The sequence below is a fragment of the Micrasema longulum genome, unplaced genomic scaffold (genome assembly GCF_059751315.1).
Source record: "Micrasema longulum isolate JH-2025_06_02 unplaced genomic scaffold, ASM5975131v1 h1tg002448l, whole genome shotgun sequence".
NCBI classification, from domain to species: Eukaryota; Metazoa; Arthropoda; class Insecta; order Trichoptera; family Brachycentridae; genus Micrasema; species Micrasema longulum.
This window is the reverse complement of record NW_028279593.1, coordinates 181,918-206,895: the sequence shown is the minus strand read 5'-3', so window position 1 is coordinate 206,895 and position 24,978 is coordinate 181,918. Positions and strand designations below refer to the sequence as shown.

At 31.7% G+C, this 24,978-nt stretch overlaps 1 protein-coding gene across 4 annotated transcripts in view; it reads right to left on the bottom strand.

Moving 5' to 3' along the window:
- LOC148272168 (protein fem-1 homolog CG6966) overlaps nt 1–24,978 on the bottom strand; it is a 219,742-nt gene that overhangs the window by 54,343 nt on the left and 140,421 nt on the right. Inside the window, exon 1 of one of the 4 annotated variants that reach the window (XM_088240422.1) lies at nt 8,704–8,822. The exons of 2 other annotated variants lie outside the window; for them this stretch is intronic. In XM_088240422.1, the coding sequence (XP_088096548.1) occupies nt 8,704–8,718 (15 nt within the window). In that variant the 5' untranslated portion in view covers nt 8,719–8,822. Of the gene's footprint in view, nt 1–8,690; nt 8,823–24,978 lie in introns of those variants that run through there. One more of the 4 variants, XM_088240423.1, reaches the window with a different exon arrangement.

Genomic DNA, 24,978 nt, shown 5'->3' with positions numbered 1-24,978 from the left:
ACCATACCTTTATGTAAATATTATTCTGCCCCAAAACGAGTTTTTTTGTAACTCCTGGGAGTACAAAATACAAATAAAAATTAAAAAAAAAAAAAACATTTGTTTTTTTTAATACATTTTTTTTTTCATTTAAAATTGCATGTTTTTTACAGTAAATTGTTTATAACCTACAAAGCTCTTTGGGCGTTAATAAATGAATTATGCATGCACTGTTTTACGCATCCAGAAGCCGTACAAATGCAAGTCAGAGTTCACCCATTAATAGGGCAATTCACTCGCTGAATACGGCTGCTGCGGATAATATGGATCTATATTTCTGTACATATCGGCAATTTAGTAGCTATCCGCTTTCTATTCATTAACATCTAACTTATATTTACAGTCTTCATTACGTGATGGGTAAAGTAACGCAAACTAAAATTGTCAAATAAATAAATAAATTATGTATAATAATAGTAAATTGCAACGATGAATGATATTGAATTGCTAGGATATTGCTTAAGAGATCACTAATTTAAATGCTAAATCGTGAAAATGTTGGTTTCGAGTAGATTGGACTTGTTGAACTTTAAACGATAGAACAAAAGCCTTACAACTAGGAAATATTTACTGCTAGGCAATAATATTATCTTATGTTATAATAACAATACAATTATGTCATTGTATCCAAACGTAAAAATACATTTAGATACTTACTCGTAACATAATTGAGGTTGGGGAGAAGTTTAAAAAACGCACCATCCTTTTACTGAAAATACTTCAGAATTCCCTTCCAACCACAACCAAAAAAAATCTGTCCCTATCTATTATATTGTCTTCCCTGTGCTATGCTTATATTTGCTATCTGGACGCCAATACGGAACTCATAGATCGTCTGGGCGTCAATTATGAACCCTATATTCATCTGTATATATCGAGAGGGTATACTTAACTTCTGTACTATCTGTATCTACCTCAGTATGTTTTACCTACTTGCCATATCGGCATCGTATGATCGAAACGAACCAATGAATGACCGCAAAAATTAGTCCGCGTTTTTTACTTCATCAACATTTAAAGTAGTTCTCATTTATATTTTAAATAGGCTTCTGTGATAGAAAGTGCCCACTTTAAAGCGATTATAAACTCCAATAAATCCCAATTCAAGCAAAAAATTCTCGCTTGAACATGATTTTTAAAAGACTTTTGACACTTGCCAAGACGATATGCTTAACGATCGTCTGTATTTATCACCAAGCGACTACAAAGCCGGCTCCTTTAACGTCTCGATACGTAAACTCCGGAAGATAGTAAAACAGACGGAAAAAATATAACTAATTATTTTTTTATAGTGGCAACTTTCTACGCCTAGATACTCTTATATGTTAATAGGGCAGAACCTTTATACATTTTTTTTTGCATCTAGCCATTCGTTTCGGAAACTGACAGTTATGACAGAATTTAATTCGACTTCAAAATTGACTTATTTCTCTCTTATATATTTTGAAAAGGCTTTTAAGAAAAAAGTGCCAACATTAAAACGATTGAAAATTAAAGTAAATCGTAATTAAAGGAAAAATTGCTCGGTGGAACAAATTTTTTGTCACTTTAAAACATTACTATATATCCTCAGAATCCTGAACTCCCTGTTTTTTAAAAATATAAATTTTTATCCCTTTACTTTCTTTGGTTCATCTTTCTCTCTCTTTTCGTACTCATTATCTGATTCCTCATTCCTCATCCTTTAATATGTATAACATAATGTACTTTTTAAAAGTTAATGCGTGCGAGCCTTATCTCTCAATTAAAAAACAGCTGTTATTTTTAATTAATCAGTTTTTTTAAATGTATATATTTTCGTTTTTTAGTACAATTTTTTGACTAATTCTTCTTTTGACAAGTCTGTTTTTTGTTGCTAGAAGATATTGCTTCTAGCAATAAGTCCGCTAAAGAGCTTATTCTTTGTACTTTAATTTTTAAAATAAAAGTTCGTGAAGTCCAACATAACAAGTTTATGAGGCGAATGAATAACTATCCATGTGCCCAGGAGGATAAAAAAATACAGTTCTGTGTGTGAAATAGAATCGGAACCCTGAACGAGTGTTTTCGACCCGATAGCTGTTTTCACTAGCTGCTGGAAACCATGTATGTGTCACAGAAAAATAGCCAGAAACTAAAATGCACACAACGATCCATGGAAAGACAGATGCTCGGTGTTTGTCTACGAGACAGAATAAGAAATGAAGAAATAAGGCGGCGAACCGGAGTCGTGGATATCATGGATCGTGCAGCAAAATTAAAATGGCAGTGGGCTGGACACTTAGCGAGGCAAAATTATGACAGGTGGACACCCAGAATAATCAAGTGGAGACCATGGGCAAACTAAAGAAGTGTTTAAAGGCCACGAAAAAGTTGGGTCAATGACATTGCCTCGATAGCCGGTAAAACATGGATGATGAAAGCGGGTGATATGAAGGAATGGAGACGTTTGGAAGAGGCCTTTATCCAGCAGTGGAGAGAATAAGGTTGAAGAAGAAAGCAGAAGCTGCTCTCAAGTAAAAATCCTGAAAAAGGGGTGGAGATAAGTCGTTTTCGCCTACAATTCTTAATGACTAGGGTTCGAGGAAAGTGGGTTCGATAACAGTGGCCGTGAAATATTGATTCTAGGGGTTATTTAAACTGAAATATTTTATTATTCTTAGACTAGCAACTGAATCGTAGGACCATGATCACCTTACCGTACCGTTTGTGGAACTGACGATCGAAATACGCCGCATTTGGTTTAAGAATGCGGTGCTCTATGCAGCATTGGGTGTGGAAAGGAGAATAATTATTACGAAATATACAATTATTCTTGTACAAATTTTAAAATCTCTTATAATGACCACAAAAAATAAACGTTTCGGAAGTATTACTGCATACTAAGGTTACAGTGTATTTACTTAGTTACAGTCGTCCGTCACTTTCTCTGCTTAAAGTGAGGTAGATCAATAATAACTACGCAATGATGTCGACCCACACATTTTCAAACGAATAAAAAAAAGTAGCAAAATTAAACATTGGTACACAAGTTCGGTGCAATCAATGGTTTACGCGTTTGTCTAACCATGCAAAAGGTTTCGGGTCCAATAAGGAAGTTCAGTTGGCATAAAAAAAATAAGTATCATAAATATATCAGCGCTACGATTTTTTTCAAGTTTAATTGCTTCACCCGTGACGTCACAAGTCTTCTGCTGATTGATGAGTTGACTTCCCGGAAACAGGGAATCTATCACAACACTCAATCATTGGTTGATTGGGAAAAACTTGTGACGTAGTTCAAAGAACTTTATTTTCATTATTTTTTCCAAAAACTTGCAATGGAATTCAATGCTCTAACTTTTACCGCGTGTAAGAAAACATTTTTATATCCAATTTCCCGTAGCACTGAAGTTCCTTATTCTCGGAAAAATTGACATGAAATATTAAATGGTGGTTTTATTCAGTTTCTCCATCATTATTCTATTGCCGCACCTAGTGGTGCATTAAGCATTGCATTGGTGCACCAACCGCAGCTTACCTTAATCATTTTGTTACAAGAAGGTAAGATAATCAGTCTTACGCTCCAGGTGCCAAAAAAAAAACACCCCTTTAAATGAATATAATTAAACAATTTTTTTAGTATGTCCAAAGCTTGCAGACTGGCTGGATTTTCTCCCTAAGGAGTTGTTCATATTTAAATTTGTTGCAACAGAGAGGGAAAATATTTTAAAGAAGGGAATATGGGAGCATTTGCAGGGCTTATGGCCTGTCATTGGCTGGTTTAAGTGGCCACTTTACACATTATGTAACATTCACCATTCTGCCTAATGGAAGAGTTGAGGAAATGAGGATGTTCAAACAGAATAGCAGAATGGTGAATGTTACACAGTGTGTAAAGTAGCCACTTAAACCAGCCAATGACAGGTCATAAGCCCTGCACATGCCTAGACTCCCATATTCCCTTCTCAAAAATGTTTTCCTTCTCTGTTGCAACAAATTAGAATATAATTAAAACCATAAATTTATTTAAGAACTCAAAAAATACATTCAATGACAAATATCTAAAAATTATTGATGAGAGAAACCCTTCACGCACACATACTATACTTCTTAAACATAGATATACACATCCCCGCTAACACGCATACACACAATATTCACACAACTGAGCAAACGATTGTTTTCATTTGTTACTAAATGATTTATTTTTGTTTTTTTCATTTCTTTGTCATAAGTCAAAAAATATCATTAGTACAAAATAAATCTGTTATTGACAAATGATACGTAGTCAAACCATTCATTTCAAATTTGAATTTAAATGTTTGTGTTCAAATTATTAACAAAACACGAGTTATTAATTAATATTAAACGGCACCAATAATCATAAGCAAACTATTATATAAATAAATTACAAAACGAACTTATATACGTATACCTACTCCTCGTCGTTCTCATCATCGGGACTTGAAATAACTTAGAATTATTCGCATTGTTATTTATATTATAAAATAATGTAGGAAAAAAACAGAAGAATGAAAAGAGAAAGAGGATAATATGAATAATAAAAGAAATATTTTTAAAAGAGGACTCGAAGTTAAATTTAACAGATGATTTATTATGAGGAGTATTGGGTTAAAGGCTTTACTTTCACAAAGCGAAGAATGTTTTTGATATTAAAAACTACATTATACTTTTCAGTTTGTACTTACTAATAAAATAAATATAAACAACTTTGTTTTTAACCACTTATTTTTTATTTTTTCTACCGACCGGTTTTAAAGCTGCAAAAGCTTTATTATTAAGGTATACTTAACTGAAAGTGGTTTTATATTTATTTTATTATAATGAATAACCACAAAGTGAGTGATTCAAATATAAATTTTATACTAACTTACTAACGAAAAATTTATATATATATATTAGTTGCGAAACATACTATATATAATTTTATATAATAAAGCTATGGAGTTTTGGTAAAAAATCATTTAGGGACAAATATATAAAATATTATTTAAAGTAGACGTATTTACTCTTTAATTTTCAACAGTTATGTTAAAGACAATTAAAATATGAATTATAAAATAACAATTTACACAAAAAAAAAACTTAATTTTTACAAAGCTAAAAATGTATCAAAAATTAAATATACTTACAAAATTAACTGTCTCGGGATCAACAAGAGTTATATACAAACAAATCATCACGCCGTTTCCCCGTATGGGTAGGCAGAGAGAATAGAACGCCATATCACTATATCTTTAGACCTCGCTTCCTCCTTCCTACAGAGTAATATTATTTATTCAAATTACTTGTCAAAAAATATTTTTTTCAATTCATGTCCTTCAAAATCAGAACTTGAAATCTTTGTGGCAACTGTTTGAAAGCTAAGTTGCAAAGATATAGCACCAACTGCATTAAATTGAAAATATTATATGAATGATAAATACAAGTGTTTACTTATAAAATATTGCCATTCCATTTCAAATAGAATAACAAAACAGCATTCCTATAACTTTTAACGAGAAATCGACAACTTCTTGAAATCATGGGAAAGATTTTTTTCAAACACGTGAGTTTCAAAGATCAAAACAATAAAACACCAAAATAAACAAACTAGTGTACTTAAATAACTATGAATAAATGATATAAGGTCAGGTGGGGTAAAGGTGGCATACTTTTTTATTTAAAGCTATTTTTTGCACCAAAACAGTGTTATTAATAATACTCTAAAAATCGGCACGACTGTTCCTCTTGCCTCGTTATATATATATCCTTTAAAACAAATAACTATTATTCGATAATAAATACGGGAGAAGAACACTAGAGTACAATATACCACAAATTTATAATATGCTCCCATTAAATATAAAAAAACAAAAACACTTATCAGGCTCAAGAGAAAGACGTATGGAGAAAATCTGGCTTTTAGAACATGGTTTATTATTTTGAATTTTTTTTGTGATTCTTTTTTATTTTTTTGGTGCACATAGGAAAACATATTTTCTTTTTTTTCCATAGTAATAAGAGTTTTTACATGTTATATAACTTTAGAGATAAGATTATGTTTATATATATTATAACTTAATTATAAGCATATGCTGGCATACTACATTTTATGCAGTTCAGTAGGACTTGATCATTTGTATTTTAATTTTTGTAATAAAACTAGAGGAACCACCAATAAAATTATTACCTTCAATCATTCAAATGGGCAAGAAGAGGGGCTTTTTTGGGTCAAGAGTGTCAAATAAAAAGACTGTCAAAAAATATTATTAAAAAAAAAAAAACGCAATAGTAACATCTTTGTTTTGATTCTGGAACAAAACCGCACCTCTGTCTGACCGAATAGAAGTAAATAGGCCGAGATGAGGTTTTGCTCCTCTTGCCCCGTAGTTACTCTCGCCCCACCTGACCTTAAAACTTATTTTCGTTAAATTCATCAGACAAAAATTAATTTCTCTAAATTTGAATAATTTTCAGATACATATATTTATTATATTTTGCATGCAATGTACTTACACACCACGAATCATGGAACAAAAAACAACCACGCGATATTAAATCGAGTTATTATACGTGTTATTAAAATAACCATCAAATAAAATAACGATTGAATTTTCAAGAAACCTTTCATAGCATAACCGTTAATATCGTAAAATATTAAATTTTACATAAAAAAACGTGAAATAGTAAAGCAAGAAGTTTGATTAAAAGATAGTTAAGTAGGTACAAAAATAAAAGTGTAATATTATGTAAAGTTTTATTATAATGTTGTTATGATTATTTCTTACGAATATGTATTTAAGAGTTTACTTAAATATTGATTGATTGAATATTGATTGATTGAAGCGGCATTTACTTTGAAATATTTTATTACGTATATTAGTGATAGAATTGATGAATAATAAAAATAATGATATATTTTTTTCCAATGAATCGATTAGTATGACCGGTGCAAAACACAAAAACTTAGTTAAACAGTATGTAAAAATTTACTCTCCGTAAGAAAAAAAAAAGAAAAAAATTACATAAAACATTTACTTAATGAAATTGTAATATAACCTTTTGATTAATTAATGAGATTTCTAAATGGAAGTTCATTGAAATATATATATTTTTTAAATAAATGACAGGTGGACACATTAATCCACTTGTATTAATGTACCAATAATTGGTTTCATCGCTCGCGCGACTTCAGGGGTTTGGAAAAATCATATTTGTATTGTGATTCGACTGGGAATCGAATCTGGTACTCATGCGTGAGACAAGCGTCCTAGCCATCACACAACGGGACCGCTTCGGACTAATGTTACATTACGATACAACGACTTGGAGATAATGCAATGCGTTTCATGCAATTTATATATAATTAGATTCACAAGTTCAAAAGGGTCGTGCAGAAAATGCAGTTTCATAATAATAGAGAACATCTATCCATCCCGTCTTCAATAGACAACCACCAGTAAACTACCCGATAGCAAAATGAAATTCATGTAGGAACTGTGAATTCAACGATGTTTGGTACTAAATCCTTGCAATACATATCTTTCAAACAGTTTGATCAATAGCCACAGGGATTTAGGGTGCCAATTTCAAAATATAAAAACAGTCCGAATGAATTTAAAAAAATAATTTCCAGAAGTATTTCGAATAAATAATGTTGCCTTAGTTGATCCAGGCAATGTGTATTATGTATCTTTAATTTTTATATTTTTTTTTGCATATAATTTATTTATTTTTAAAATATATATATTTGCGTACTTATGATTTACCAAAATATTTCATTTTGATAGCCATTTTCAATGAGTTGTAAATAATTCACTATACGAAAATGATAATCAGTTGGGGTAGAGTGGGATTCGAACCACGGACCTTTGAGCGGTAAGTCCGAGACACTGGCCACGGGACCACAACCCAATTCGATTCGATTTAAAAAATAAGTTTGTAATTTATTTTTTCGATTAAGCTGTTAATTTATAATAATACGAGTATATCTACCGTATTTTGCGGGCTAATTTTTGGTGTAAAAAGGTGCGTCTTACGGTTCGAAAAACACGGTATATGGATGGTGAAATGCAAAAAATAGTAAGCGAAATTTAGCCAACATTACAAAAGAGCCAACTAAAGCTTTTTTTTTATAAATAAAATAATCTCATATATACTTATTATATTGGCGTGATTCCTACATAATTTAAATAAAAATATGAGTTTTTTATTCATAAAACAAAAGATAAACTTTAATTGGCTATTCTGTAAAGTTGGCCACATGTCGCTAAGGGCCAGCTGCATCATAAAAAAGTTAAATTAAAAAAAGTTGAAAGTTAAATAATTGTCGGGTTTTTATCAAAGTGGACAAAATGAGTTGCTCAAAAAAGTAAGATAAAGAAGCTAATTTTTTTCTATTTTGAGGAAAATGCAAAAATTATCAAACTTTAAACTTTATTTAAATGGTGCAACTGGCCTTTAGTATTTTTTGACTTTCCACCATCTATATAATATGTTTTGATCTGCTTTTATAAATGGTATTATCGTTTAAAGTATAAATAAATATTATTATATGCTTGTCCCTAAAAGCGTTATTCCGAAAACTACTTGGGAATATTATATAAAACTAAATATATATATTTTTTAAATAAATAAATAAAATATTTGATTCGAAATAACCGCGTGCAACAAGTCAACATTAGTACCTATTATACATACTTTCAACATAGTCATGCGTGAAAATAATACGGAGAAATTCCCACGCCAAAACACAGTTAAAAAAGTGGGTCATAAACGGTATCCTGGACTGTATTATTGATATGGCGAACGGTTACACGTGGCTCGTACTGAACAACAACACAGCAACGAGATGATATTAAGTCACTTAACCATGAACTGTCACTCTATTTCAGTGCTACGATTAGTAGATGCCGAGAGATCGACGATTTTTGATTTCCGATTCGATTTCGATTTAGTTCGCGACGAAGGCAACCGCTTTGGCGCTGCCGGCCAGCCGGTTGAATACTGAATACTGAGTAGCAGTCACGGTTCTTGGTTGGAAGTTGCTCGTGTACTCGAGCAGGTGGGAGATGATGCAGGTAAAAGGCGGCGTACAAACAGATACGAGTATGTATTATCGTAGATACATGGCAGAACAAATTAAAACGTTCACTAACAAAGAGAATGTGCTCATTCGACAAAGGCTCACTTGACAACAGTAGGTTATAATAACATATATCCGCAACAGCCAGTTATATTTTAATTAACAGCAGCTTTGGTATTTGATTAACTGATAACATTTTTTTTTGTTTTAAATCAAACCTGATTGTATCACTTGAACTTAATATGTACATAATAACATTATGATTGCGACGCAGACGTAAATATAGCAAAAATATCATAAGTCTGTTTATACAACACTAAATACAACACGGTTGTTATTTTGTTATTAAATTTATATTTTTTTCTTTTGAATCGGGTTGTGGTCCCGTGGCTAGTGTTACGAACTCACGGGCCAGAGGTCCGAGGTTCAAACCCCACTCTACCTCAACTTGATTTCCATTTTCTAATACTGAGTTATTTACAACTCGTTGAAAATGCCCACCAAAATTAAAATATTTGGGTTAGTTTTAAAAACGCTAATATTTATTTTTTTTATTAAAAAAAATATATATATTATAAAAGTAAAAGTCAAGTGATACTTAAATCTATAAATTTTGGAAAAATCAGTGACCGGTTTTATAGGAATAATTCAATTCAATTACTATTATATAATTTTTGATTCTTTATCCTTGCTGTTTTTGTATGAACACAAGAAGATGTCGCGAAAACCATGAAACCGGTTACGGTTTATCCCAACATTTATTGATTTGAGTATCACTTGTCTTTTATTTCTATAATAAATTACAATGAACTTCCAAGAATTTTCACCAACAAACTTGAAAGCAGCTTGTGGATGATATTTATTTGTTATTTATAGAAAAATCCTCGCTCATAATTGTATGCAGTGATCAATCGATATTATAATCTTCAATGATACAATGTTGTTAGTAAAAAAAGCACAAGAAAAGTGATGATCTTATTTATCGCACAATAAGTTTTCTGGGTTATTATGTCGTGTGTCGTTCGTACTATTTACCGACGCGTGACGTTTCGGATTGCATTACGGCGTCCACCATCAGGGTTGATGTTATTTGTGTAACCTTAGGTTTTATAAGCTGAATAGAAAAATACAACTTTTTTTTAACATTTTTAAAGTAATAAAGGTCCATAAAATACTGTCCAGTAAAAAAAAAATATTGCTAATTATTAGTAGCATAAAAATTACTTTTAAGTTTGTAATTTTGAATTCCTGCGAAAACAGTCATTCCATTAGTCACGCCCCTAATACGTCACGATTCATGTTTATTTGTTCCTGGCCATTGGAATTTGTTTAGAACATTATCACGAATCTTGACGTCCCAACAACCAAAGCCAAACACGTCGCGTTTTTCTACGAACGTATTTTTATTGAATTTCTTTATAACATTATGTGTGGGAAAAATTCTCCACAATATCCATATTGATTTTGAAAAGACAATAATTTATTCTAAATCCATTTCGTATAGTTTTATCGGTATTTGTGTATGTGATATTTTCCTATTGTAAAAAACTGTCGGGACAGTTTAAATTAATAAACATTACAACGAGATTAAAGGAGCACATGAGTGCACGCAGGCTCGGCTACCCCGAAAAATCGGCTTTGGCCGAACTACGTAGAAACAGGGCATAAATTTTCCTTCGAGCCGATAATCTTAGGTAGACCAAAGGGTTGATTGGTAAAAGAGACGATTGAGATCTAAAAACATAGCGACAATATAAACAGAGATGGCGGGCTACGTTAAAAATTATCCTGGTACCCAAGTTATCAAGAAATCACATAAAAGCGTAGTCTGTGAAGCGTCACGAAAATCCGTGAAAATCTAAGAAGTTTAATCAAATTTATTATCTGCTGTTTATTTTAATCGGAGGTTGACCATAATTATCATTAAGTATTGTGTGATATTATTCATGAGCTTAAGAAAAAAAAAAAAAGAATAATATAACAGGAATAGTTGACTGTTCAGAACTACTTAGTTTAATAACAATACATTTGCCAGCCAGGATTTGTAGACGGTACCACCTATTTCATTTACTAATAAGTATCGTATGTTAAAAATGCTGTTTTTCGTATGACTTTTTCAGTGTACAATAAAAATTTTAAAAATATAGATTACACAAACATCACTCTGTCAGATTTAAAATTTACACCAAAAATGCATTATGTAACTTGGTAGACATTATAATAATAAATATGTACATCTCCCTTCCCCTCCTTATCCTCTCTTCAAGCATCATTGTCCTAATCCCGCCCAATTTATAATAACTAACGGTTCTTAAAAAAATATTTAAAAAAATCTTTGATTATTGAAAAATATTTACGAGTACATGAAAATAACATTTTTGTATGTACAAACTTATATGTATTTATTTAATACGTAATATATTTTCTTTACTAACTTTGTATACTTTGTGGAAATCTGTTATTAGTTCTGAGTTTATACACTATATCTGTTTGTTTACTATAAATATGTATGTAGAACTGTTTATTTCCCAAATAAAATAAAATAATGGAATAAAATAAAAATCAAAATATTTTTATTTTTTTACATAAATTTAAGTTTACTCAATCTGCCGAAAGACATTCGCGGTTTCGTGGGTTGATCGGTTGGATTAATAGTTTTTTTTTCTTCATAGTTTTGATAGATTGGCGCCTGCTCTGCTAAGCCAGAATCGTAAGATTTCTTTATTTACTATATTATCATGAACGTACATACATATAAGGAATTAATCACAATAAATGAATGTAGTATGCTAATAACTTACAGATGTTTCGCATATTACGAGAAAAAAAATAATTCATTCAACTTTACTTTATAATACGTTATTATACCATTACAAATATTGCATAGACACAGAACCAACGACAGGTTTCCACATTTTATTATAAGTCTGAAAATAAAGAATGAAAGTATTACTTTTACAACCATAGACAAAAACAAATTATGGGCAGATACATAAAAATGTTCTGGCAAGTGGAGTGGCTACATCAATAAAAAAATATTTTAAAATGTGTATTTATCATATCTGTGTATTTCTTCGTTGTTGGATTATTGAAATAAAAAATATACGTAAACATGCATAATACTGTTAATATAAAAGGAAAGCATAAAATGCGGTCTGCGGGATGTAATGGCCAAGACACTTGACTCACACACGGAAGGTTTTGCGTTCGATTCCCAGGGAGAACACATAAAAATTTGATTTTTCTCAAGCCTGGGATTTTATAAATTCACCAGTGTAATTGGGTTTTCTGGGCTGTCGTGGTGCAAAAAAAGATACCTTTGACTTGGACATTTCACTCTATCGTCTCAAACCACACGGCACGGTAAAAATAGGGTGGATTGACAATCTATTGGATTGATTAAAATTATCTTATAATTTTATTATGTAATCGGGGCCCAGGACTCTTAAATAGCGAGAATAACAGCTGCGGGCGGGGGTGGATTTTCTCCCTCAAACAGTACCTAATAGTAAAAAATGCACATTCACAGTAACCTAGTCATTTTGCGTTTTAATTGTAAATTTCAGCGCTGACAAGACAATGTTGGTCTAATTACTCACTCTGAATTTACCATTATACAATAAACAAGACAGACGAATAAAAGTGTTCTTGGTATAAGATGATCTACTGATTGATACACGAATCAGGCGGTATCGTCTCTTCGGTCTTCATTTACTTTTTAACCATCAAAATTCATCTGTATGTATAGTACATAGATCCGGTGCTCAAAATAGAAAAATGCACTTACTTTTTATATGGACAAAACCGGATTCGCAACGGAAACGAATGCACGCGAGTGCATCGAGTACGGGGCGTCAAGTAGCAAGTAGCGTTCTCCTTACCTCGCGCTACAACAAACATATGGGGCTGAGAAACAGTTGGAAAATTCGTCATAATAAATCATTTATTAAGTACATTCATTTTGCCCCCCCCCCCACAATTTAACAAAATACATATTGAATATTTTTACACGATTAAGTGGATGGAAAAAAAATCTATCTAATAAACCCGACAAGTACTTGGTGCGAAAGATTCAAATAAATAATTTCATGAATATGTTAACAAAAGTGTCGAATCAAATCAAATTATAATACTGGTGGATAATAGAATGCGTAAAACGATAGTAATTTGATGAAATATTTTAAAATTACGATTTTTATGAGTAATTAATTAGGGATGTAACGATACATAATTTTATCGATACGATACCGATACCGATCATTAGATTAAATAATCGGCGATACCGATACTGATATCGGTGGCTTAGTAGAAATATAGAAAAATAAACAAATAAATAATTAATAATTGTCTTTATTCTGCCTAAAAATTTTCTATATTATTAGATACTGAACCTTGAGAAGTTTGTAAACCAAAATGTCAAATTAAAATTCGAAGAAAACATTTATTTGTATGGAATTATCAAGAATATTATCAAGCAATCAAAGCGCTAATTAAGAAAGTGATTATCATTCAATTACACAAATGGTAAAGTAAACCGATACAAAAGATAAAGTCAGTAATTAAAGTTAAGTTTTGGTAGATTTTTGTTAAGAAAACAAAGTTTGTTCAAATTATTAGCAGACAATCTGTTACGCAAATCATTTTGTATGAGACCTGCAGTTGAAAACAGACGCTCTAAGGCAACTGAGCTCAGTTGATAAGACAAGTATTATAGCTTTTCAAACTCTTGATATCGGTTGTATATAATCGGCGATGCCGATATATCGGCCTACCGATTATATCGGTATCGGTATCGTTACATCCCTATAATTAATATACAATACACCGAAACCTCTTCTTACACGGGGGATACATTCAACGCAATACAGTAAAAAAAATATACTATAAGAGAACGGTGGTATATAGGTTTCCTTGTATAAAAGTCATTTCGGGATAGAAAAATAAAAATTGAGTATAATTTTGGTTGTACTTTGATTTTGTGAAACCGTGTAAATAGGGGTTCTGGTGTATATAATAATATTTGTCAAACATATTAACGAATTAAAAAAAAACGATAAGTCTGTACTGCGTTCATTATTTCTAGAATTTACAAATAAGCAAACCCGACATATCCGACTGAGAATGACCAATTACACACGTCTCGTCCGAATTCACATGGAATGATAAAATTAGGGTGGATTAATATTTATAGTATTCTTTGGTATTTATTTAAATTTTATTCAGCGACTACTCAGCTAGAAATCCTCCAAAAGGAAATCGAGTGGAGATTAGTCGGCCGTATGGTATAATGCTTATTGCGTTTGCCTGGCACTAAATACATTAATATAAAAAATATATATACAACAACAAACGACAATCCACTCTACGTCATTTTATTTTGCTATAGTGTGAAATGGGCTAATCATCACGCGTGATATCACGCAGTGGGCTCGTGGTTCGGACGTGCAAATACAGCAGTCTAATTTCAGTGAATATAGTTTATGCGTGGTTTTACGATTTTCCAGTAAAAAAAAATACAAATAAAAAAGTAATAATATATTCTGATCACGAATTAAAAACAAAATATAAGTGTGATGAAAGTTTTGCATTGTGAAGAAAATGACATGACAGAAGAGTATTAGAAAGTTTAAGAATACATACCGAAATAATATGCATTTATTTGTATGGCCACACAGAAGCGTAGCATACAGCAGAATAAATCATTTTTCATCGGGTACAGGTAAAAAGAAAAATTAATTATGACATGACTTGGAGTACTGCCGATGAGTAATAAAAAACATGTGGGAATATTTTATGACTAAGGTAAAGCGTTGTATTGATCTTTCAATTATCATGCACGTATACCTACCTTACTACTAAATGGTATTGCAAAAATTTAAGTACCAAAAAACGTAAATAATCATAATTATCATACCCCTTTCCACACCCAGTGGTGTACAGGGGACTGCATTGGAAAAACAAACAAACAAACACAAACAAACAAACCATCACGCCGTTTCCCCGTAGGGGTAGGCAGAGAGGATAGAACGCCATATCACTCGATCTTGGCATACAGACCTCGCTTCCTCTACATTCATACATCTTCTCATGCACGCACGCCGATAATTCCTACTTTTGACATGTCCATCTTCAAGTATTTGATGGACTTGATCGTGCCATGTCTTTCTCGGTCTTCCTCATTTTATGCATCTATCAACATTCGCATCGTAGATCCTTTTAGCCGTTCTTTCGCTGTCCATTCGCTCTACATGTCCGAACCAACGCAGCACCCCTTTCTTGATTCTGTCGATAATGCAAAGGCAGCAAGAATTATTTTTAACAGTAAAAAAAAAAACAAAAAAACAATGATAAGTCCTTATGCTGGCTTATACTTTAACAGAGGAGAGTGGATTCACAATTTAGTGGTTTGGAGAAGCGTATTGTTTTTTAGTCGTTGCTATAAATTAGGCTCCAGGCTTTTTGACGAAGCATGCAAGCTTTGAAAACTGATTTGTATGTATTTCTAACGATGTTGACGAGTTGACAATATATCAAGTGGAAAATAAATGTCTAACACCAACAAAGAAACATCATTTGCATTTAAATAAATTGGATACATTCATAATACATGGTAAAATAGGAAATTACTAACGTTACCTTGAACACCATGAACATCGCGAGAGTCAAACGGCAGTAAAAGATTGAAATAAAATGGTCTAGAGCTCGTACAATACGGACCAGAAAACCGGTCAGATTTTGATTAAAAAGCATTGTATCGTGTAAACAATTGGTTAAATTAACATAAAACATCCTGATATTGATCTTGTTTTTACTTCCATGATTCCGCGCGCGCATTTAAATACTATGTAAAAATATTTTAAAAAGTCACCATGATACTTTTCAAGACAACGAATTCTCGCAAGAATCCATTCAATATCCGACTTAATAAAATTAATTAATTTCCTGACTAAGAACCTGTGCGCGCATGCAGTGCTGGAATTTATTAGGTATTGTTTGTTAATATACTGCCAATGCCTCCTGAGAGCCTTGGCTTGCCTACTTTACAAGGCATCAGGTTCTCGACTCAGTTCTGTCAGATCTCCGGGACACGAACCTGACTTGATGCAGGCAGCCGAAAGAGGTGCCCCGGGGATCTTTGTGGACACACATATGCTCCAACTAGGGAGCGGACAAGGAATGATGATGATGATTATTACGCGTGCTCAAAGATTAATCGTTAATTGCACCGAGTAATGCAGCAAGTCAAAATGAAAAAAATAGCAACAAGATTTATTTTATTGATTGAACACTCGTTGGACAGAGGAATTCTTAACGAAAACTCATTTTCATTGTCATTTTCTATAGAATAATTGGTAATATAATGACAATTTTACAAGATTTCTCGTTCAGAATTCTGATTCGTGTACCACGAGAATCATAATTTTAGAATTTAGCAAATATTTTGGTCAATTCAGGAAAACGTGGAATTAAATTTCTAAAGAGTTGAATTTTAATATATTTACACCAATATCGATATAACACAAGGCTGCGGAAATTTGCACGTTAGTCGATATACTTTTAGAGTTCAATGAAAAGGTTTATGGCAATCAAGATCATTAGTATTCATTTTAAATTGTATAAAACGGATTGATACTATCGTATGAACTTCCGTATATTAAATATAAGTTAAAATAAAATATTTGCGAATTGCTTTTGTTCCTCAAGCACATCTTATGAGATGATAGATAATTTCCTGTATTTTTTAAATTTGAGAGCACGTATTATAGACATAATAAAAAGAAACATAAAGATAATAATAAAATAATAACAAAAACATTTTATTTATTAAGTTGGTGTTTATTTTGTGCAACTCCACGTTAGAGTCTTAATGTCAAATCAATCACTGATTTGATATAATAATAATATCAAGACATCTTGAATAAAGAAAGAACAGTGACGATTTTATAACATATTTTATTGAATCTGGAAATGTTTTTCAAGATACCTACCTAATATGACTTAAATATGAAAAAAAAAAATCGTATAAGTAACTAAAACAAAAAAAAGGTATCGAAAAATATTCCTAACCTAGCCTAAACCGAAAAAGTTTTTTTTCAAACAGTTGAGGAACGCGTGGAGAAAAATCATATTTAATTGTCGTGATATCACCGGGAATCGAACCCAGAAACGAAGATGATAAAACAGTTTTTTTTTTAATCCGCTGACATCTGGCAACATGGTAATGATGTCACAAAGAAATCAACCAACAAACGAGACAATGTACAAAGTAGAGTCTAATGAGCATGCGAGGAAGGAGTCCTTTCTCTTATGCATGACAACGTTTTAAGGAATTAAAGCGTATGAAGAGTTAATTGAACAATAGAAAATGGTATCTACAAAAAAAGTTCTCTGAAGACAGAAGTCATGTGCGTGACAGAATAATAAAGACATTCGCTATTGCAATGTCACGTATTTATCTTAATAACCGACTTATAAATGCATCCAGAAAACGATCGTTTGATTTGCAATCTCAATTCTGACAATTTCACAAACTTTCATCATCATAAAACAAAACAATGGACGATCACTTTCATATTCAATAAACAGAAACGAATTTTCAATTAAACTCAAAAGTCTTTATTGTTTATCGTTCTAATTACTAAGATAAAACCGAATGGTAAAGCTGAAATTATGAACGGCATTATTTTTTATTTTTATTTTATTTTATTTTGGAAAGCCAACAGATTACAATATTTATTAATTACAGTGTAGGTTAAATTATATATTAAGATCCAATTACAGGCCTTCTCGTAAGCTAAAAGATAAATATTACTAATAAGAAGTTAAGAATAGATATTAAATTTAGATATGTATGTACATTTTACAGTGCGGATAACATAATAATAAGTATACATACATATGCAGCGAGTATAACATTTGCGATAATTATTGAGCCTTATAAGAAGAACAACTTAATTGAAGAAAATAATAATTATAAAAATAAAATAAAAAACTCAAAAACTAAAATAAAATAAAGTGTTTATAATAATTAACCAAATATCAAACTCACATACACATGTACATGTACATATCCATACACAATCTAACTGCACAGGTAGGTATTTCGGTTAAATAAGATATTATATAAGAGAATATTAAAAAACATATTTTTTAAAAAATAAAAAAAAATTAGTGAAACATAAATTGATTTTCAATTACTTTTCTAAAATTGTTGCATGTTATATTATTAATATCAATATGGTTAAATTTATTGTTATACAGATTGCAAGTTCTACATATATAAGAATTTTGGCAAGCATTAGTTTTATATTTAAAAATATGAAATTGGTTTTTGTTTCTGGTCTGCGCTACAGGGATCCTAAAACCAATTAGGGATAGGAGCTGTGGACAGTCAACCTGATTATTCATAATTTTGTACAGATATATAAGGTCAGCTACGTTTCTACGGGTTTTCAGTGGTTTTAGGTTAAGATGAGTGAGAAATTCATTGGTTTCATTTTCTGAAACCCTTAATTTAAATCTGCAGTATGATATAAATTTTGATTGAATAGATTCAATTCGATGAATGTATTTTTTATAATGAGGGTTCCAGGCAGGTGACGCAAATTCTAACTGACTTCTTACATATGTACAGTACAATAGTCTAATGGTTTGTATATTACTAAAGTCATTGCCTATGCGAATTAGGAAACCCAACATTTGATAAGCTTTTTTAACGATTGCATTAATGTGAGCTTCAAAAGTTAATTTAGAATCAAGTATAATTCCAAGATCGCGAATTTCGTTTACTCTAGAGAGGATATTGTTATCAATTGTGTAGTTAAAATTAGTTTTTGTTTTATTTCTAGTGAAGGTCATTACATAACATTTATTAGTATTTAGTTTAAGGTGATTTAGTTTGCAGTATTCATTTAGCCTAATAAGATCTTCTTGAAAATTAGAGCAATCTTGATGTGAATTGATTTCAGAATAAATTTTCATGTCGTCTGCAAAAAGTAAAAATTTGGCAAATTTAAAACATTTACTGATGTCATTGATGAAGATGATAAAAAGTAGCGGCCCCAAGTGCGATCCTTGGGGAACACCTGAGGGCACGCTTACGTCCTTTGAGATAAACCCGTTAATGGCCACTGATTGAAGTCTATTACTTAAGTAGGAAACGAGCCACCTGTACAGATCACCATGAATACCCAAACTCCATAGTTTAGTAAGGAGTATGTTGTGTACAACGGTGTCAAAGGCTTTGGAATAATCAGTGTAGACTACATCTATTTGAACCCTTTCGTCCATAACCTTTGAAACGTATTCTAAAAATAATGTTAGGTTGGATGTGACAGATTTAAATTTGACAAAACCGTGTTGATTTTCAATAATTATGCTCTGGACAGCATTGTATAGTTGATTGTAAATAATTTTTTCAAAAATCTTACTCATGACACACAGTTTAGATATCGGGCGGTAGTTTTTCACATCATTTTTGGAGCCAGATTTGTATATCGGGGTAATGAGGGCACGTTTCCATATGTCAGGAAATACTCCCTCACTTAGTGATGTTTTAAATATTAGTAACAGGGGTTTGGCAATTTCATGACAACACATTTTGATAAAATATGATGGAATATTGTCACTTCCTCCACTTGAGCTATTAGAGAGATTCTTAATAATATTAACAATCATATTTAGAGACATAGGAACACTAGAAATATTAACACGATCATCTTTTTGTACACTCATATTAGGTGTTTGTGGATGAGTATGATAGTTGAATGAGGATGCAAAGTATTGCGAAAGCATCTCACAGACTTCTTTAGGATTATCTGCTTTTGTGTCCCCGAATATCATTGATTGTGGTAAACCTTGATTTTTACGCTTACTTTTGACGAAATTCCAAAATAACTTTGGGTTTTGTTTAATTTTTTGTTCAGAATTATTAACAAAACTTTTGAAACAAAATTTAGTCATTCGTTTTTGTCTTGCGCGTAATATACCAAAATCAATTTTATCGAGAGGATTGTTGAATTTTTTCCATTTTTTAAACATTTTGATTTTCTCTTTGGTTAGTTTAATTAAAGCAGGGCTGTACCAAATTGGGTAAGAATTATTTTGACTACACTCTCTTGTGGGGACATTGGTGGAGATAACGTTTTTCACTTTCTCATAAAATATATGTACTGCTGTATTTGTTGGAAAGTTAGATAGTTCCCTTTCCCAGTTAATGTTACTCAGGCAATAATTTATTTTACTATAATCGGCTTTTCTGAACAATAGAATGGAACGGGATTGCCTTTGCATTGGGATGTAAGGTAACTGTTCTAAATTAATATGTAATGCGTCGTGATGACGACATTCCGGGATTAAGGGCTGAGTAGGTTTAGTCATTACTAGCCTAACAGAGCTTATGGCGAGATCAAGATATTTGTTGTTACTATTCGGTATCGAGCAATATTGGGAGAGTCCGGTAAATGATAATGTATCAGAGAGTTTCAAAACATTGGTCGATTGAACACTGTTAGACAAAAACATTGTTCCATCTGTATTCTTATGCCACGAAGCTTGGGGTAGGTTAAAATCACCTAATACGAGAAATTCTTCGTTGGGTTTCATAGTTCTGAGCTCGCTTAGTTTATCGAGAAAATTGTGAATATGGGGTGTATGATTGTTTCCTGGTGGTATATAAATACAACATAAATTAATTTTAACGTTATTGTTACCTGTTAACGTCAGCCAAATGTTTTCGGTTGAGGATTCCCAGTTTTGTTGGTGGTAAACTTTAAATTCCTTCTTTGCTCCAATCATCACCCCACCCCCACGTCTAGAACTATTTCTATCGTAACGATAAACATGGTAGCGGTCATCAAATAGTTCGGAACTATGTATACTTGGAAGTAGCCATGTTTCAGTTATAAATATAAAGTCATAATCATTGGAGGTTATACTAAGATAAAAATTATGAGTTTTTGAGCGCAGACCAGCATTATTAAAATTAAATTACCTTTTTTTATCTGATGTAATGTATTCATTTAGATAGTTGTACAAATAAAATTTGAACACCTAGTTATACCTTAACTAATAAACAATATAATATACAAAAATAATTTCAGAAACAAAACATTTTTATAAAATGCAGACGCTTTCCGATGACACTCCACCTTTATGGATGCTTGTTTTTAACAAAAATCATCGCCATTCCAGGAAACGACGCATTAGACCCAGCATCCCTAATATCTTTTGGCAACTCATTAAACATCTTCAGTCCTTTATGATACAGATTGTTTTGAGTTGCCTGGATTCTTGTTTTGGGGAGTCTGAAACCTTCACCTCCCATCGTAGGATAGCGACGAATTTCGTTATTACGCTGAACATTACAAAACATGAATTCGGGCAATAATTTATTTTTTAATTTAAATATTAACACTAAAGAATTCAAAATTACTATTTGCTTGATACGTGTTTTAAAAATAATTACATGGTAAATTTATTATTTTAAAAAAAATGTATGCGTGACTCCTGGGAATAAAATAATAGGTTTGATTTAAACAGTGAAAAAGGGTGACTGCATTTGGCATTCTGTTATTTTTTGGTTTTGCATAGTTATTAAAATATAGTAACACCGTTTGTATTTCAAATGTTCAACAAAAAAGCAAAAGATTCGTACGTAAACTAAATAATAAAAACAAAAAAAGTACATTTCGTGAAAATCTATGCATATAAATAATAATACAAGAAATGGAATCAACTTGTATTTGACAAAAATAACAAGGCTTTGAAAAAAATACCAATAATTTTAAGACTAAACGAAGGAGAGTTGAGTCAATTCAGAATAATCATAATATATTTTTTTTACTTTCGGATCTTATATAGGTAGAGTGGTACGCATTTTCACAAAATAAAAAAATGGTACAAAGGTAAATATTTACGTATTAAATCAATAAGCTCTGAAATACATACAAACATCTAAATACAATATGAATCGCCATGTTTGATGAACAATTCTAAGTTGAGAGAAAATATGGTTCTATAGGATGGCTGATCTATTTGTTTTTTCATCGCTTTCGCGACATCTTCGAGACTGGTATCTTGATGTCGCGAAAGCGATGAAACCGGTCACTGGATATTCTAAATTTGTGGATTAAAGTATCACTCGTCTTTTATTTCTATAATAAATTACAATTAACTTCCATCAAGACTTTTCACTTACAAATTTAAATGATATATTTGTGAGTGTAATAATTGATTTACTGCAAATGTGATTAAAGGCGCAATACAAAAAGTAGGTAGTAGTTTCTAAACTTTCCAAGCACTGAAACATTTCTAAAGATGGAAATTACAGGAAATATATTCAAAATTGTATAGCCAGTTCGTTTTTACAATTAATTTATAGATACGTGATGGAATAAAAATCACTAAATAAATTATCCAATACCCAATAAGAAAAATAAATAACTTTTATGTGTTCTGTATTTAATTTAAGAGAAGATTTGGATATTAAAAAAATACAATGCAATACCCAGACCGAATGTGAAAAAATATATCTTGGATTTTTTTCTTGCAACTGGCGGAAATCGAACCAGTGACGCCAGTTTCACAGTTTGCCGTCTAACCAACTGCGTCACGGCGCCGGTCTGCCACTTAAAACCTTACCTTCCTGTAACTGATGATCGAGATATTTATTTTTTTATTCCGGATAATTTTTATAGCGTAATTTTCGTGGAAAATCACCTTAAAGGCGCTGTGCAATAAACATCCCAACACGTCCTGCAGCTACAGAGCGCATAGGCGGTTGGGATTTTAGTTCCTCTTTTCCAATAGATTATTTTTAATTTTTAAATACATGGGAGCTAGATAAAAACATGTCTTGCAGCTACAGAGCGCATGAACAGTTACAATTTAGCCATTTACATTTTATAAAAAAATACTGAGAAGTATTTTGAATAAAAAAAATATTTTAAAAAATACATTTAAAAATACATCTACATTACAAGATATCCTGCAGCTACAGAGCGCATGGACAGTTAGAAATCTAGACCTTATTTACAGTTAAAGATATGTTAGAAATAATCAAAAGATATATGTTGTAGTTTAAGAATTGAGTGCCATATGGTGGCACACACCCGGGTGGTGATATGGGTATGATGATGAATTTAGGACAAAGGATTTTGTTTGGTTAATATTCGTCATTCCCGCAAAGTGTAAACTTGTTTCCTTGTTATTTGTTAGTTCTGACTTCTGACAAGATAAATGCAAACAAAGGTCCCTCCGAAGCTAAGGCTGGGGTGTTTATTTTTATTCCGAGTAGAGTCAACAGTCACACGTGAAGAATTGGTGTTATTCCTTTGTGACTTACGACCCCACACAAAGGGTCTATATGAGGGAAGTCGGCCATGTGTTAGCGTCATTTATTTTGTTTAAAAAAACTTGACGTTATCCATGATCAGGGTCCGTATTCTAATGGTAAGTTCAAATTTATCCCAAATTTTATTAACTAAGTAAAATGAAGTATTTTGTATGAAAAATAGAATACGTTTACAATTTTTTTTCTAAACATGTTCAATTACAGGTTACCGATGAAGATACGTTAAATTTTCATACAAATATAGACATTTTTGTACATGAATATCAATGTTAGTTTATACTGTCTCAATACGTATCGATGGAGATAGCATTCATAATCGCGGCGCTGAAGTCAGGAGAAACGGTTAAATAAAATATATTCGAGACAGGGAGTCGTATATTTTTTTATGTTTTTAGAGAAAGATACAAAACCCCTTTGTGCAATATAAATTTATAATAGTACCTAACTCCGTTTTTTACAATGTTCTTTGTGCGTTTATATATATATTGCATTATGTTGGTAACTTCATTATACTTTTATATATTATTTTTATAGACATTTGCAGTAGTGAAAAATTGCATTATCCCCTTTTCAGCTTAGATCAAATGCAGCTAGAGGTGCGACGTAGAAGTCTAAATGAGGAAATGAGAAGGATTACAATGGGAAGTTAACAGAGTTATCTTCGACTGTTTATAAAGAAAAACCGATATTTGTCTACCAAAAAGAGTACGTTTGAATGATCATTTAAAGTATCTTCGTCGGTAACCTATAATTAAACATGTTACGAAGAAAAAAATGGATGCATATTCTGCTTTCCATACAGAAAATTTACTTTATAAACTAAATTAAAGATAAATGTTAACTTCACATTGTAATCGGGGCCCTGGGAGATATCCTAACCGTATGAAGTTAAGTCATAAGGACTCATTACACGGGGTAATATCAATACAAAAGTAAAGAATTTTGTCGAAATAAATAAAAATAGGACACAAAATGCCGAACTTTTGTCAAAGTGGAACGGAAGGTTTGCTGATGTTTGTCAGTAGTCCGGCTTCTCCTGGATGAGTTTTCTATGGTTTTCTCTTCGTTAAGCAAATGCGGGGAAGTTCCTTAACAAGGCCACAGCCGACTTTTCGCCAGATCCTCACACAATAGTTAAAGCAGTTATAAAGAACATACCCATTGCAGTTAATATAAGCTTTGTACATAAAAATAAAGGCAAAATATTAGTTATGATGTTCGCACAAACCTGAATTATTTCTTACTTCTTACTAGCAGAAAACAGCCATGTTTCAAGTTGTTATAAGTTACGTGATATTAATTTAATCCCAGTCAGCAAAGAATACACTTCCCTCTTTTCCTCAAACCAATAAATATATACATAAATAAATATTATGTTACTTCTAGATTATCTTCTTTGGGAGTTTTTCTCGTCCGCAAACTTGCAATTATTCTTTATATGTGGTCTCCGCCAAGCAGACTAATGTCCTCAAATGCGGTGTACGTCATGTGTTGGACAAGCGGTATTATATTTCCACAACGGCGCAATATAAGTAAT